Below are 17,821 nucleotides of genomic sequence, written 5' to 3' on the forward strand. Positions count from 1 at the left end.
TTCTTTACTCCGGCACTTTCCTCCTCCCCCTTAAGAGGAAGAGGTTGGACTTCATTTGTCAGTTTGGAAGCGGCGGGAGCTGCGGCTGTTAAGTGGTTGTTGTGACTATGGCAACCAGCGTTTCTAATGGCTGATTGCCGGACCAGCATACAAAGACTGATAGACGGGAAGAAAAGTGTAGGGAAGTCGGGTCCCCAGTGGGGATGAAAGGTGAGGGGAGATTGAAAGCTATGGCGAGGTAAAGCTCGGAAGATCTTTTTCCCTCCTTCCCCCGTAGCTTATGGGTTAGTTATGGTTTCCCTATCTTCTGAACAAAAGCAAAACACACCGTCTTATATCCAGCTTTGTCTTAATCGTACGGCTTCATGTCATTTGGAGAACTGGAAGTAATGGTTCACGGTTTATTACGTTGTAATGGAACAGTCGGAAGACTGTAGATTCTCAGTCGTCCAGGTTATAGTTGTCCCAAAGGTGCTTTTTTCAGGAGACAACTAGACTTTCTTGTTTTTTTCTTTGAAGACATTTCGCTTCTAATCCAAGAAGCTTCTTCCGCTCTGGCAGGATAGTGGGGAATGGAAGACTTTATATTCCTTGCAGACAGCTGGTCATTTGCATCTTTTTAGGGAGAGCACTTGGAGGTTTATCTTTGTCCCCGGGGGTCACCTGAGCAGTGCTCCTGTAGTCTGCAATTTTTTTCCTCTGGAAATCCATTCCTATTCCCACACCATTCAAAGGGTGTTCATCCTAAAAGTCGGAAGATTGGGAAGATTTTTCTTTCTCAGCTTATTTGTACCAAAACTGGCCCGCAGCTGCTGGGTATAGAATTCAAAGAAAACCAGACAGTATTCATGGTTTAAAGTCCTCTGTAGCCATAATGTAATTTATGGAACTGTAGCTTGCAGCTACAGAAATTATTCTTTAGTAGCAGATATAAGTGTCTTAGCAAAGCTTGAGGTAAATGAATCAATGCTTTTCTCAGGAACAAGCATCTATGTATTTAACTCAAGCTTTGATATGACACATATCTGCTATAAAGAATAATTTAGATGGATGCTAGCTATTTTTATGGTGTTTTTGTTATAGATTGTTTCAGTATCTAGAATTCATAAATAGCATCTTTAGATAGCATCTTTAATGTTAAGGAAATGAACTGCTTTCTGCAGCTTATGAGTTTGTAAGGAATGTTGGTAGGGAATATGTAGGAAATGCTTGCATTTTGTAAATCTCTTTGGAAAAAATGAAGATATTTAGAAATAGAAACAGTTTTATTATTTCATCTGCGTATAAATATTGAAACCACGTTAACTTTATTTTTTATTTTAGGATGCAGGAATGTAGGGGAGAAGGGCTTATTAAAATTGGGTTTTCTTGGACTTCCGGCGGATGCCACCAGGGCAAAGGACGCTCCCTTTAGAGTGTCCGATCTACAGCTGATTGTTTCGCCGGGAATCGCGGACATCGGCGACTCCCAGGGGCGAAAATCCTCTGCTTCGGGCAGAGGCGGAGGAGAGCTTTTTCGGGCTGGGTTGAGCCCGTTTGGACCCTCCAGGAAGGAATTCCTGGAGGTAGAAGCGGTGCTCCCCAGGTAGCCCGAGAGGAAGCTCCAACAGCTGGATCCCCCTGCTTTGCAGGGCAAGCTCTGGAAGGCACGTCTCCGTTTACATTGTTGATTGGTGCTGAATTGTAACGGACAGACTGAGACTGAAGCGGTGGTTGCAAGTATTTTTGGGGTCTTTTTTTTTCTGCTTTCTCTTATTATTCTACAGCTTTATAACAAAGACTTTCACTTTGGGGAAAAAAAATGGAGAACTTTTTCCTTTTAAAATGGCTACTTTTCTTTCTCTGCTTGTTCTCCTTAATTGACTCTTACTGAAACCTTATACAACAGTGCCATCTGGTGGTTGGAATTGAAAAAGAGGGGGAAAAAAAAGAAAAGAGGATTTTCCTTTTGTTTTTTTTTTTTGTTTTTTGACTTGCTTGGCGCCTTGGCAAGTCATGGCTGCACAGAGAGGTACCAAGCCTAAGGGCACCTCCTCTCCTTTACAACAATCTCAGCTGTCCTTGTTGGCACAACTTCAATCTCAATCCCAAAATCCACCACCTGCAGTAATTACCAATAAAGAAATATTGGATACTTTGAACATTAAGTTTGGTAATATGGAGAAAAATATGTTGGATTTGAAACAACAAATGAGAAGCCAACAGGACCAAATGGATCAAATGAACCAAACTATGGAAGAGATGAGGGATCAGGCAGCTCGGGCTAATCAAGATATTAGAAATGATGTTGTTTCTGCCCTCTCTGGACTGGCTGTAAATTTGGAATTCCTGGATGATGCGGTTAAAGAGACTCAGAAGGATGTTGGAAAATTGGAATACCGGGCAGACAAGTTGGAAGAGAGGGCAGATAGAATTGAGCTTGAGCAGTTGCTATTCCAGTACAAGCAGTTAGAGGCTGTTTTGCGGGTAAGGGGTTTGCCAGAGGATAAAGACAGCGGGAAAGGAGAAGATTTGAGGGTGATTTGCGCGGAGGCTTTTGCCCCCCTTCTACAAGTGAATCTAAAAGAGATTCTCCAACAGATTGAGAAAGCCTACAGAGTTAACTCCTGGTATGCAAGACAGCGAAACTTGCCAAGAGATGTGGTGGTTCATCTGGAAAGGAGATACCTGCGTAACGAGATTGTACAGGCTGCATATCATCAGAGATGTATTGTGCGAGATCAGGAGGTGAAAGTTTTGAAAGAAATACCATTGAAAATGCTTAGGCTGCGCAAAGAGTTTAAATTTTTGACGGATGAGCTGAAGAAACGTAACCTGCAATTTAGATGGGAGTTGCCAATTGGCGTTACTTTGATTTACTCTGGGAAAAGATATCGATTGGATTCTACTCAGAAGGCCAGAGATTTTTATTCCAAGGTTCTGAATGCTGGCGAGCCAGGATTGGAATCAGAAAAGACCCAGCCTGTTCTGCAGGAGCCAATAGAGATAGCAGCCTCGGCACTTGCGTCAGTTGATAAACAGCTTGTGGAGAGACTGGAAGAAGCAGTAGGCTTGGGATTGGAATTTAAAGAACAGAGAATTACTAGAGCAACGGCAAAGAAAATGGAGAAGACTATACAGCAAACTTCGAGTATCTCTGTTGAGGTACCTACACAATCTGAAGCCGTGGGAGGAGCAAGGCCTAAGAGATTTCCTACTGATATGAGGGCTATGCTTCAGAAGCTTCAAACTAAGCTTGACGATGGTCAGGCTGCTGACCTGGAATGTTAATGGACTTAATTCCCCACAAAAAAGAAGAAAGGTTTTCTATTATTTGAAACAGCATAAAAATGATGTAATTTGCCTTCAGGAGACGCATATTAAGTCTAGTGATTAAAATTTTTTGGACAATCGGAAATTGGGACAATGCTTTGTAGCCTCAGCTCCTGAAAAAAAGAATGGTTTGGTGCTGTATGTTAATAAAAACTTGTCAGCTAATTTATTGGAAGCAGATTTGCAAGGGAGATATATTTTAGTGGAACTTATGGTATTGGATCAGAAAATATTACTTGTTGGGATTTATGCCCCTAATCAACAGCAGATGAAGTACTTTAAGGATTTGCAGAGGAGAATATCGGATTTGGACTACAAATCATTTGTCTTTATTTGCACTGTTGTTGAAACTAAATTAATATTGTATATGATTATAGCAGCTAGACTGCTGGTAGCACAATATTGGAAGAAAGCAGAATTATGCTCTATAGAAGAATGGATACTTAAGGTAGCAAATCTTGCCGAAATGGATAAAATTTCTGTATATCTAAAAGATCACTCTTACGATAAGTATATTATAGATTGGTATCCCTGGATTGATTTTGTAAAATTAAGGTACGGTTCAAAGGAAGTGTCTATGGGATTTGGTTGAGAAATGTTTCATAAATATGTAGTAATGGTTTTGGAAAGGAGGTTATGATGGTTTTTTTCCTTTTTTGTCTTTTTTGTATTATCTTGTTCTTATTCTGATATATGCATATTATTATTGGGATATTTGTTTTTCAGATTTGCTGGTAACTGTGCTTCTGTCTCTATCTGGGAAGTCAGGGGTTGGGTTAGGGAGGGTTAGGGTGGGGAAACGGGTGGGTGGGTGGGGGGAGGGGGAGGGGAGGGAGAAAATGTTTAAATTTTTTTTTTGTTTTGTGTAAAACTTTTCAATAAAAAAAAATTGGGTTTTCTTTGCAGGCAAAGAAGGCTGTAGGATGCTCTCCAGGGTGGCTCCAGATTTCCTTAATCAGAGTATATTTAAGCAGGACTGTTCTTGCACTCTGTAATAGTGGTACACTGCATATGTCTTTCTGTTACAGTACATGGCGGTGATTATCTTTTGATAGAGCAGCAGAGTTCATTTCAGTTGAACCTGTCCCACTTCTTCCTTTTTCCTCTCGTTATATTTAAAACACTGTGTCATCTACCGGTATTTAGTGTTATAATTGTTTAACAGAAACAAGGCCCAATGGATATGATGTGAGCTATTGAAGGAAGTGGAAAACACTACTAGTTCAGGCAAATATTTTTTGTCCAGCCTCAATGCCAGTAATTTTCTCATTTATTCCACCAGTGTTCGCATGAAAAATAAATCCCTTGGTGTTCGGGCAGCACCTGCTAGCAGCAAATCTGATGTTTCTGCTAGGAAAAAATTCACAATTTCAGTGAAGAAACTTCGAGAAGTGACTCCACTCAGTCGTCCAGAATGTTCAGCATCGGTTAATGATGAGGCAGCTTATATACCATCAGTACTGTTGGCAAACAAAACTGTACATCATAAATCAAGAACAGTATCTTCTGGATACACTGCAGCGGGTATATTTAACACTATTCTTTCTGAATAGTGTTTCTTTCTGAAACTTTCTGAAACTTAGTAGTCTGCATCTTATCTGTATGAAAACTTCATATATCAAATTATACTACAGATATCGGCAGCATTTTAACTGAGGTTATAACTAGTAGGAATTTAACACTTCAAGTAAAATCAAGCTTGCATGATAATATTTAATGACACATTAATGGAACGCCTACTTGTTCATTAGACTTATAAAACATTCACTCCAACATGTTGCATGAACGTTTTCTGTTAAATTGCTAGCATATGTGGAACATTCTGTAACTTGTGGTTGTATATTGGTATTGTCATCAATATATTAATAGTCTGTGTTGACAATATGCTCTGTATATCTAATTCCTTCCTTTTCCTTTGTTTAAGTGCTATTCTACAGTTATTTTGATTTGTTGTGAGCTTTTTGAATAACAGAAATAAAAGTTATGCTAGAATGATACTAGAAAATGTTCCATGCGTAAATTAATTCTCATACAGATAATGTACTAACCATACTCTTTGCTAGGTCTTGTGAGCAAGCACACTGGCACAGACCCAGGACAGTTAGCATTACCTGAAAAAGATGCACAGTCTTCATGCTTTTCCTCAGAGGTAGGCTTAGTAGTGTCCTGAACTTTTCATATATTCATTGATATTTTCCCTCTTGCCTCTCAGAAATCATAACATTTCCTGTATTAACTCAGGTGAGGCAATTTGCTTTCTCCATTTTCAACTGTCACGGAAAATCACTGGGCTTTATAGCTGTCTCCAACCTCCTTCATCAGTCTCAATTTACAATCATATTACCATAAGAAATGAATTGTTTATTTTTTGCTTTCCTTGTTCTCTTCCTCTTTTCCTTTTTTGCCTTTGAAGTTTAGATACATGCAATAAACTAAAGCATTTTTGCTATTTACTTGCATATATAAAATCTATAATTTGTTTCAGCTCTGGAGATAAGTTATAAGCCTTAATAGCATCACTCAGTTCACTAAACTTCTTTCTATGTATATGTCTAATGGATCCAAATCCCAAGAATTATTTATATTTCTGGTTGCATGTTCACTTGTGCTTTATTAAAGGAATGGCTCACCAATTTGGGATGTGTTTCATCAGTTTCACAATGTTATTCTGCAGCTGTTGTTCTCAATTTGAAATGGCATACAATAATCAAAGTAATTTATTTCTTTTTTAAGAAAGACTAGACATTTTTTTAATTGTACACTGCCCAGAATTGCTCTGTGAGTGAAATGGGCAATCTATAAATTTGATAAATAAATATATGATTAGCCAAAAATCTATTTTGCTTTGTTTCTTACACACAAACACACACACACATACCAAACATAAACACACATAACACTTTTTAAAGTGCCTGATTGTTTTCTGCTTTAGAAATACAAAAACGATCTCTTATATAGCTACTGTATATATATACTTTTTAAAGAAATTGACTTTGTAGTGATGTAATTCTGAAGCTTATTTTACATTTTGTTTTCCTTTTCTGAGATATATTCACATAAACCTGCAGTGCAGATTACTTCAGAATGGAAAGGAGATGCACTTAAGCAGAAAGGTAATATTTTGCCTGCAATTTCATGTTCCTGCATATATATACAACTTTAGACCCTGTTTTTTTTTTTTAAAGGAGATTTGTTTGCCTTATTTCTGGTAGAGAATTAAATTGAACCTAAATGAAAAAAGAGAGTAAATCTATTTTTTAAAGAATTAAACAACCTATTGAAATATTTGCTGATTGTGAAAAGAATCAATTTGACACAATACTGGAAAAAAGAAACTTTGCCAATGGCATAAGATTGAGGACCAGATTGGAAGAATATACAGCAGTGGTTATATATGTTTACGAACAGAAATGTAACCAAATTCATTTAGGAATAGCATCCTTACACAAAACATGCAGCAAGGCAAGCTAAGAAATTTATGACTTTTGAAGAGAAGAGACAAATATATTTAAAAAAAAACACCTGGGAAATGTTGTAAAATATAAATATAAAACTTTAAAATAAAGTATAAATAAGTAGTAATACTAAAAGAGGGAGGGTGCATTATCGAATGCTGCTATTTACAACATACAATATTTTATTCTGTATCTTGAATCTCTATTTTTAATATACAATAGTTATGCAATAACAAAATAATCAAACAAAACATTTTTTTGGCAATGCAATCTTGAAAGTAGGATGGACGTTATGCCTTAATACAAATCTCAGATTCAAATAATAGAATGTTTCCATATGAGATAGAGTTGCTGAAAGCTATGTATGATATACTGTGATTGAATTTCTCCTTGCCAGCAGTGAAGTAGCCTTTCCTTCTTTTCTTTTTGGTAAGAAAGGATATTTTAGCTCCTGATTAAAATAGTTCATTCTCTTTGCTCTACAGCATCAGACATCTTCATCTCCCAGTACGACACTGGACAGAAGGAAGCTATAAGAGCTGCATTCAAGCAGCGGTAAGGACAATTGCATGAAATGATGCGTTATCATTTTTGATCAATCAGATACATTGAAAATGAAGTTAGAGGGTAAAGGATGTCTTCAGATTTTTAATTTATTTATTTTTCACATTTCTTAATCAACCATCTCCCTCAGAAAGTGACTCTGCGCAGTGTACAATAAAATATCAGAATCTAAAAATAGTATATAAAAATTAAGTTAATTTTGATACTTTTTGAATTTGTACAAATGTTGAGCTATCTGGCAAATGTTTTTAGTCTTATTGAATGGTGATTATAAAGTGAGGAAGCTTGATACATATTATATCATTGAGCTTTGCATTCCAGTTAAAAGGATTAGCTAGTTCAGCGATGGCGAACCTTTTTTGGCTCGCGTGCCACAAGGGGGGGAGTGCAGGGGGGTCGTGTGCGGGCGTGCCGCACCCATAATGCAATGCACGACCCCCCAATGCGCATGCACGCACAACGTGCTCCCCCCCATTTTTACATGCTTTTTTCGCCCTCCCCAGGCTCCAGAGGCTTTATAGGAGCCTGGGGAGGGCGAAAAGAGCCTCCCCCGCCCCCCGGAGGCCCTCCGGAGGCTTCAGGGACTCCGGTTTGCTCGGAGGGTCGTTTTAAGCATTCCGAAGGCTTCAGGGAAGCCTCTGGACGGTCCCTGAAGCCTCCAGAGGGCCTCCGGGGGGGCGGGGGAGGCTCTTTTTGCCCTCCCCAGGCTCCTATGGAGCCTGGGGAGGGCAAAAAATTGTTTTTAAAAAGGGGAACTCAGCTGGCCAGCGCGCGCATACGCGCTGCCCAGCTGACAGGGCAGCGCCTTGCGTGCCTTGACAAATGGCTCCGTGTGCCATAGGTTCGCCATCACCAAGCTAGTTGGTGATAGGAAGGACTTCAGTATGCCTGAAATTTTAAGCAGAGGAAATGTGGGGGAGAACCCCAGACGGTCTACTTTTATTCTTGAAATTTGTTTCCTGAAAATATGTTTTAAAAAAGAAAAAAAAAGTCTCAAAAAACTACATATCCTTACATTTCCGTATTGTACATACAGAATCCAGAATGTTCCTGTTTTTAAAGAGGTGAAGGTAAACCTTCTAAATAACGTGTGTCCAGATAAGAACAGCTCCAAGTCAACGCAGAGTGAAATGGATTCAGCAACAACCATTGCAGCTGCAACGGCGGCAGCTATTGCTTCCACAGCCCCACTTTTGAAAGTGAGTGATACATTTCATCAGTCTGGAGTAAATAAACAAAACATAATAAGTGGGATGCATCAAGCAGATTCAGCATGTGCTTAAATGTGCATGCTGAGTTGTTGTGTTTTTCTTTTTCAAATTGTGTAATGAGTCTGTGGGAATATTAAGCACTTTGTTGCTATGTTCCAGGAAGAATCAGATGAGGAAGGTCTATAACGGGGAATGGTTTAATGTTTATGGATGTAAAGTCGCTTATCCAACTATCTACTTTGATCCTTTCAGACAGTAGTATACCCCTTAAAATCTTACTAATTCATAAGTAGCATTTTAAAGATTATAATCACAAGTTACTTTGTTATATTTTCTTTACTCCTGCTGAAAGATTTGTCATGCATTTGTTTCTTTGGTAGTCATTTAATAAATATATTTTATTATTTTTAATAAATATTATTTTTATACAACTACATTGTTTAAAAAACTAAAAGCCAGGTGGCTGATTCTTTACCCAGCCAGCCAATATCTATATCTATATCTATATCTATATCTATATCTATCTATATATATGTGTGTGTGTGTGTGTGTGTATCTATATATCTATATATCTATATATAGATATATCTATATATAGATATATCTATATATCTATATATCTATATATAGATATATAGATATATCTATATATCTATATATCTATATATAGATATATAGATATATAGATATATAGATATATAGATATATAGATATATAGATATATAGATATATAGATATATAGATATATAGATATATAGATATATAGATATATAGATATATAGATATATAGATATATAGATATATAGATGATATATAGATATATAGATATACACACCTTTTAATCGTTCTGTATCCTCCAAAGCTAAGAGATAATTAGTCTGATTTTAAGATGAAAAGGCCCATAAGCTCTGTGTTTCTTCACTCAGGTCCAGAGTGACCTGGAAGCAAAAGTGAATTCTGTTTCTGAAATGCTAACTAAGTTGCAAGAGACAGATAAACAGCTGCAGCGTGTGGCTGAACAGCAAGGCAGTCTGAAGGCTCAGCAGCTTGAGGGGTCTTCTAGCAATCAGATGGTTGGCAAACTTGAAAAACAGATGAATAGCTTCATGGAACAACGTATTCAACATCTGGAAAATTTGCAGCAACAACAAATGAATATCCAGGTAGAACAATAAAATATAGAACTCTGCTATTTTATTTTATAATTATTTTCTCTTTATCACTGGGAATAAATGTTGTCCAGAAGAATCATGGATGGGGAAATGGTTCATTGTGATTTATCATCCCTTCTTCATTGAAACCATATTGATACCTTTATATCCTATAACTATTAAAAAAAATAGGATTCTCATCTTAATCGTGAAATGTTACGTTTTTTGTGCAGGAAAGAGCAGTTCGTTTCCAAGTTCAAGGAAGAATTTGAATTAAGTAGCACATTTATATCATTTAACACCGTAGAATCACAGAAATGAAAATGCCATTTAGGCCTCAAATCCAATCCCTTGCCTAGTGCAGGAATCCAAATGAAGGCACCTTAAAGAGGCTGCAGTCTTGCCTCCGCTTGAACGCATGTAGAACTGGACACAGTGCTACAAGTAGGATCTGACCAAAGGGGAACAGAGTAGAATAATTATTTCCTGGTATTTGAAAATTATATTTCTGTTGATGCAACCTAAAATGGTATTTGCCTTCTTTACAACCACATCCCACTGCTGGCTTATGTGTTACTTGGTTAACAATCAACTGTGCCAAGAACTTTTTTTGCAGTTATTCCTATCAAGCCAGCATTGCCCCATCTTATACCTTTGCATTTCATTTCCTGAGTGAAGAATTTTAAATTCCATTCTGTTATTCACCCCATTTCTATCAAGTTCATTTTGAATGTTATTTGTGTCTTAGAGTACTAGCCCTCCTACCAAATTTTGTATGGCCTGCAGATTTGATAAGCATCATCCCATCTAAATCATTAGTGAAAATAATCAAGAGTAGAAGACACAGGAGCCTATTGATACCTTGTGATGAAAGGCAATCCCAGCAATCTGTTTGGATGCTGGCTTGGTAAAGGGGAAAAGCCAAAATCCCATTGAGACTTGTGACTGAAATTGGATGATGCAGACTGAAGCATGCGAGAAATGTTTATAAAAGCAGTGACTTCCGCAGTAGGCCTGAGATCCAGCATGTTAGTGTATATTTTCAAATATACAGCATATCTATGGTTTCTTCTTTCTGTACATTTAATCATATTTCCATATGAGGAATTATCAGCTAGCTTGTGCTGACCAGCCATTTCCTGTTTTAATTATCACTTTTTAAATAGATTATCAATATGTACTTGAGTATTTTCAAAAGCGTTGTCCCCTCATTTCCTTTTATCTGCAGCTAAACACCTATGCCTTTCAATTTGTGTTGAATTTATATTTACTGACAAAGGAATAAAGGCAAACACGGACACAGTATGCTGTCCCATATTTGGGTAGACCAGGTTGCCCTGATAAAAAAACACTTATGCTTTTCATTTGTTCATGAATTAATGATCTTTCAGTTGACACAGTTGTGTATTGTATAGGCATAGTTCATGGTCGTTAAAAATATCTAAAGCACCACAAAACATTTCAACAATGCATTTTTTTGTTTTGGGGGTGTTGTTTTCTATATTCTTGTGATCACCGCTGATCAACAACTAGGAAATATTGATTATTATTTCCAACTTTAAAGAAGGACTAAAATGAACATTGTTTTGTAAAGGCAATGATCACCCAATTCTTCTATGAAAAAAAAATGTAGGGTTAGAATAGAGAGCATTCAGCTTTGTACAGCCAATTTCTGTTTACTTATATACAACAACAAAAAGAGAAAAGGGTCCTTCCTTGCAGTTGGAGAGAGAATGTGTGGGAGGTAGGTAGGATTTTCTTTAGGGATGAAAACAAAGTTGGAGCGCTTGAGGTATTAGTGCAGGAGTGGTTCTGCTTTATGGTCCCTTCTATACCCTACACTGCTTTCCCGGAGGACTGCTTAATCATATGCTACCCAATAGTCCAGGCTCAGATGACATACCAGTTTGTCATCAATTAAGATAAGGCAGTCAAAATTGAGCCATTGTTACAGAAGTCTGTACTGGTTGTCTTTGCTTAGCAACCATAATTGGGACTGATGTTTCTCTTTTGAACCTTTAATTTCTTCTTCATAGTCTCAGTTAATTAGCTCTGCGCTGAATTCAGGTGGTTTCCAAACTGTTAAGGCAGCACCTTTCAAAGAATTATCAAAACATGCTGTGAAGGCAGGGAAGCTGCTTGGTAACCAAACTACGCCTCAGGAGGACTTATTTCTGCCTAGGGCAGCACAAGGTGAGATATATTTGATTTATTTATATTTAAATTTAATGTAAAGTTAGGACAAAGAACAAAGTTATATATATATATTTAAAAATTTACATAAACACAAGTAAGTTAGAATTGCTTGATAATACAAACAAAAGAAAGCCTAGCTCTTGTTTCAATAGTCCACTCACCACCTTTCAGTTTTGGAATAGCCAAAACACTATTAGTGGGCCATCTTTATTTTTGCATATGGTTCTTTTTTGACAGAGCAAGGGATTTACCTATTTGATAGTTCACTCATGGATACCAAACGTTATTTTTGGATCTGATTTTGAGATCTCCTGTATTGTCGTTATGTCTGGAAATAAGCCTCTACCAAGAGAGGAAACAGAGTTAAATATCTTTTTTTATATCTTTTTTTTAAAGAATTTTTTTTATTTTTTATTCTCTTACATACCATTTTAAGTAAACATTCACATAATTGTTATTCTTCTTTACATTTATCATTTTATATATTTATTATTTCATTTGATAGGTTATAATATACAGTTTGGGTTGCTTTGTTTACCATCCCTTCCTCCTGTTATAACACCACTTATTTTCCCTTTCTTTTCTCCCTCCCTCCCTTCTCTACTTTCTTCCTTCCTCCTCTCCTTTCCCTGCCTTCTTCCCTTACCTTTCTCCTTCTCTTCCTCTCCTCTCCATCCTCCTCTCCTTACCTCTTTCTTCTTTCCCCCATCTTCCTTTCATTCTCTCCTCCTCTCTCTATCTTTTCTATTATTGTAGGTGTCTCTTTCAGTTTTCAATTTATGTTTCCTTGGGATGGTATTTCCGCAAACCCAAATATAATTTAATATCATTTCTTATTCCCTTACCTTCACTAATCTATCCTAACTATATTCCCCCCCCTCTATGTCTCACTCTTAAATATATACTTATATATTTAATATTTTCTTTTCTGTTTTCCCCTTCTCCCCCCCCCCCTTCCACTTAACAGTGCATAGTCTGGGTTCTATATCTTCTCCCTACTTTCTTTTCTAGTTTCCTTTCAGAGTTAAATATCTGAATCAACTAATAATCAGCATGAATTCTACCTGTCATGCCTTAAACTTCCAAATTAAAATGAAATTGACAAAGGCTGGAAAACATGGAAAGATAGAAACTAGATAATCTCCCTTCTTCTCTTTTCTACTGATTACTGAAAGTTCCCAGATTTTGGAAACTTTGGATCACCTTGTTCAGGCTGAATGGTCCTTCGATCAGCATTGTGCTGTAAAGCTTTGCCCCTTTCTTATCTCCAGATTCCTAATTTCAAATCAAAACATGATTTCTCTTCCAAAAGATCTGACACGTGTTTTGATTAATTGAGAGAATTGTGACTAAAGTATAATTCTTACAGCTTGAAAATACGGTATTCTATTTTTGTTACTTATAATGTGTATATTCATATTCCTATAATCCAGTCTATTCACGGCAATTGGAAAAACAGGCTGTTCATATACAGAAATCCCCTTTGAAGACGCCGGCACCACGGAGATATGCTCCTATGCCTGTATCTAAAGATGCTCAAATTTCACAAAAAATGGCAAAGAAAGAGCTGTCTTTTGGAGAGAAAGAAAATGTGTCTTGTGGTACAACTCTAGGTAAGGAAAAGGAAGATTCAAAACCTGTTGAAATGTTTCCTTTTATTTGGTTAATTGCTCATTTAGTATGCTAATTATAGAAGAATAATATAACATTCTTTGGGTTTTTCTAGCCTTTGAGAGGAAAAACACTTTACACTTTCTAGGTTTGGGAAAAGTTTAAATGAAGCCTTTTTGCTATCTAAAGAAGCTAGCATTTTTATAAAGGACAGAATTGTGTACATGCCAAAAAGATATTGCTCCTCTACATACTTGACGTCCCAATCTCTTTATCTAGATCAGTGGTAGATAATCTTCTGAGCCGTATTTGCAAATTTGAGAGTAATTTTGTGCTCATTATCAAAAAAATGTCACGTAAGGAACTTTCCTATTTCTAAAACGATGAGGAAGTAGAGGGATTCGATGTCCATTTACATTATTCTGATACCGTCCCACTTAGTTGGACTCGTGGTGGATATTGCAATATAAATAAGAATTAAAAAAAGTAAGAATGCTAAATTAAATTAGCTGCTGACTCTGCAGGTCAGTTTTCTGCATTCTAATTGCCTGCTCAAATAAAACAACTTTCCCCTCCTTTTTCTATAACAAGTTTTACCTGGGCAGGTGGCACAGATACATTATTTTAAATGAAAATGATGTTAGAAGCTAGCAGCATATCAGCTTCTCAGTTTTAAAAATGATGACTGGGAATGTATCTTTACTGAATTTGTATCCAATCCAGAAAAAAGGCGTTGCCAAGATACTTACAATCTTTATAAGCTATTTCTGGCATATTTATCAGCATGCCAGTTCTCCCTCTGTTTATCTTTCATTGTTATCTTTCCCTTCTCTTTATGTCACATTTGCAGGGTCCCCTGGATATAAGCACTAGAGCTCACAAGTCCAGCAACCCTCTTTTTTCTTCTACAACACTTTTATTTAGCCAAAATTCCCTTTTCCAGTTCAGTCTATTTTCTTTGTATACCAAAATATTCAATTAACACTGCTATGTATTGCTTGTTTCATCTTCATTGCAGCTAGGATTTCTTCGAATGTTCCTTCTTTTTGTCAACCATTATTTATGTTTCTCAGAACACTCTGCTTTTACTTCTTACATAATCCTCAAATCTAGACACCCTCATATCCTATGTAAAGTTCTCAGATTATTCTTCTGTTTATTGTGTAAATACTGCACATCTCCTAATTGTATTCCTAACTGTTGCTTCCTTCTCTTTACTATTTCCATTCACTCCTCCTCCTTGTATTAAAAGAAATATAGTAGCGGACCTGCCACAATAGCTAGTTATGATGAAAACCCTATAATTACTAAAGTTACAACTTTTAGCTTGACCTTTTGAACAAGCATTTTCAGTTGTATCTTTCATCTTGAAATTACCTTAACTTTTAATATGTCAGTGTTAGGAACCTCTTAGGCGTGGTATTAAAACAGTGTTTCTAAGTGACAAGACTGTGCTATTGAAGCTCTTTTTACTAGGATTACTTACACAATGGGAACTACATAGAGATGTCTTTTCTGAGCTTTCTTCTTTGTAATTGTTTAGAAAATGAATAATGTGCACTCTGTTTAAATTCCATGAATTCAAATTAATTCATATCCAGTGCATTTTATGCTCTGTTCTATATTTATACATGGTGATTATTACATAAACTCTTAATTTGCAATTTGGCATGTAATATTTTTTCAAATTACTATGTATTGGCTGGAAGGTTTTTTTCAGCATCATATTAAATTACAGCATGCTTTTTTACAGAGGCAATACAGTGAAATATGATTATGTTGATTAAACTGCATGCCAAGATATCAATTCTAAAACTGAAAGCGCCTGTCAAGAGAAGATTCTAAAACAAGAAATGCTAATTCTCTCAGAAAATAATAAGTAGTCCTTGCTGAAAATGCATAATCTGTGTCATCCCCACCCCCTCAACCTCTGAATCTTATTTAAATACATTGCAATATATGGGTGCGTTTTTTCCCTCCACTAGGTGGAGGGAAACTTCTAGAGCAAATCCTGAAAGCACATGAAACTACATTAAATCCAAGCACATCCTCAGAAGTAACCAACCGGGCAGTGTCATGGCATTTAGGGAGTGAGCAGTAAGTATTTCTCTAGTTCAGTGTTCCTCAACCTCAGTAGCTTTAAGATGTGTGGACTTCAGGCCCCGGAATTCCCCAGGCAGCATTAAGGCTTAAGTTACTGAGGTGGAGAAATATATCTCTTCTTACTTCAAGTCATTAGCTTTTAAATGTGATTGAAAAATGTCTAATTGTGGGAAAACCCTTCAACATTAAACATAAATTGTATTTTACTTGATGGATCAGCAGTATTACGATGATTTAAGTGTTACGTTTACATATTAGGGAAAATTTCACAACTTTTTTAACTGGAGGAGAAATACATGTAGCTATTTGAGTTTATGTATACCAAACAAGGTAAACTTCTTATGCTGTCATCTGTATGGGATGGTATTATAGTATGTAGCCTCGTAACTTTTGAAAGAGCAAAATATCCGGAGGTTAGTTGGTTAAATGTGACTGATTTAGAAAATCTCAGAAGTTAAAATATTTGGAATCTCAGTAAGGATTAATGACAATTTGAAAAAAATATTTTTATCCAGCATACCTCAGACAGCATTCTCTGTATTTAAAAGCGCAAGTGAAGATCTTGATTCCATTGGGAAAACTGTGAAAAAAGCAGATGATGTGCTTCATGATCTTGGGCAATTAAAAAGAGAAATGCATGATATCCTGCAGGTAAAAATGCTTGTGTGTTGTGTATGTTTTGGAATAATTGACATGCACAGATATTGACATGCACAGATATTTATTGTGATTTAAAATACCGCTTCTTAAACATCTTTAACCTTCCTCGTAAGCACACACATTTACACACAAATGCTATTTCGTAAGAAATGGTTATAGTGAAGAAGCTTCAACAATTCTGATCTATATTTTTTTACAAAAAGAAAGAGAGCTTCAGCTTTTACAGATGTTGGTAAACTTCAGCTTTGGTAAGCTTTCTCCCTCATTAGCCATGCTGAAATTATTGGAGGTGTCCCAAATGTGCTTTTTCAAGAGACTTTCTTGTTTTCTTTGAAGACACATTTAGCTTCTCATCCAACATTTCGTTTCTCATTGCAACATGTACTTAGACATTACTAACTGGGTCACACATTGTAGTAACCACAATATAGTTTGGTTTTAACTTTCTGCATTGGATGTAGCCATCATGGATCCCCCCCCCCCTTTAATTTTGTCATTATTCAGCTTATATCCACTAAACAGTGGACTTAGGGCAGTGTATGCAATTAAAAGCAAAAAGAAAATCAAAAATGGAATATATTAATACATATTGAGCCAGAGGCAATTCAGGCAACCAGAAACAAAAATAGGCTCACAAAACCTCCTGAGCCAGGCTTGGTGAGAAAACCAGGTCCTTAGAGAGCCTGGGTCGGGGCCATCTAGATCTTGGAGGGAAAGCTAGTCCACAGGGCAGGCATAGCAACAGAGAAGAACTGTTTCCTGATTCCTCCCAGATAACCCTGTTGTGAGTGAATGGGCTGGAGTAAGCTAACCCTATCAGATCTTACTGGCCAGCTAGAGGTAATTAAAAGCAAGTGGTTCCACAAATAGGTAGGGCCTGTGCCATGAAGGGCTTCTTGGGTGAGATGGAGTATCTTAAATAGGACTCTAATGGCAACCAGTGCAGCTTGTGAAATAACAGTGCTATATGAGCATAGTGTGCTCATGATTGCGTTTTAGACTAGATGCAGCTTCTGAGTAGTTTAAAAACCTGTTTAGAAGTTGAGCATGTTTGTTAGACTTGGCATCCAAGAGAATAAAGGGCGGTTTATAAGTATCTTAAATAAACATATATAACCCCTCAGTGAAAGAATGTTACACAGTTTTCAGAGGATTATGCCTCGTATAAATAATTGTCCTCCATTGTGGTGCAGAACTGTAGTATATCTGTTTAGAGACCTTTCTATAATGCATTTTTTACACTTTACAGGATGCAAAGGAGTGGAAATCGGACATGAACAATTTTGTGAAGGTTCTGTTTCAGTTTATTTCTTATACCATATATTCAATGGGTCTTGATTTGAAGGAGCTCAGGCTGCCTCATTAAAATGCACTAAATGAGCAATACAGTAATTGCACCATAGTATTATCATGTGCTTGAATTTTTATTCCTGCAATTAAATTATTAGTCATGATGGCTGTATATTATTTCCTATATAAAAAGCATTAGATATGTCACTCAGTTTACTTCCTGTGAAAGTGCTATTGCGCTCAGGCTTGCTGATTGATTTTCCACTGG

At 36.7% G+C, this 17,821-nt stretch overlaps 1 protein-coding gene across 4 annotated transcripts in view; it reads left to right on the forward strand.

Annotated features, from left to right (window-relative positions):
- The first annotated feature begins 28 nt into the window (after positions 1 to 28).
- Positions 29 to 17,821, forward strand: part of KIAA0586 — a 79,064-nt gene continuing 61,271 nt past the window's right edge. For 3 of the 4 annotated variants that reach the window (XM_081944665.1, XM_081944666.1, XM_081944668.1), the window contains exons 1-12: positions 29 to 238; positions 4,595 to 4,836; positions 5,376 to 5,461; positions 6,359 to 6,425; positions 7,253 to 7,322; positions 8,368 to 8,530; positions 9,469 to 9,705; positions 11,730 to 11,886; positions 13,323 to 13,502; positions 15,486 to 15,597; positions 16,119 to 16,254; positions 17,513 to 17,554. In XM_081944665.1, the coding sequence (XP_081800791.1) occupies positions 204 to 238; positions 4,595 to 4,836; positions 5,376 to 5,461; positions 6,359 to 6,425; positions 7,253 to 7,322; positions 8,368 to 8,530; positions 9,469 to 9,705; positions 11,730 to 11,886; positions 13,323 to 13,502; positions 15,486 to 15,597; positions 16,119 to 16,254; positions 17,513 to 17,554 (1,527 nt within the window). In that variant the 5' untranslated portion in view covers positions 29 to 203. The remainder of the gene's footprint in view (positions 239 to 4,594; positions 4,837 to 5,375; positions 5,462 to 6,358; positions 6,426 to 7,252; positions 7,323 to 8,367; positions 8,531 to 9,468; positions 9,706 to 11,729; positions 11,887 to 13,322; positions 13,503 to 15,485; positions 15,598 to 16,118; positions 16,255 to 17,512; positions 17,555 to 17,821) is intronic. The other variant, XM_081944667.1, reaches the window with a different exon arrangement.

This window comes from Natrix helvetica (assembly GCF_964273705.1).
Source record: "Natrix helvetica genome assembly, chromosome: 1".
NCBI classification, from domain to species: domain Eukaryota; kingdom Metazoa; phylum Chordata; class Lepidosauria; order Squamata; family Natricidae; genus Natrix; species Natrix helvetica.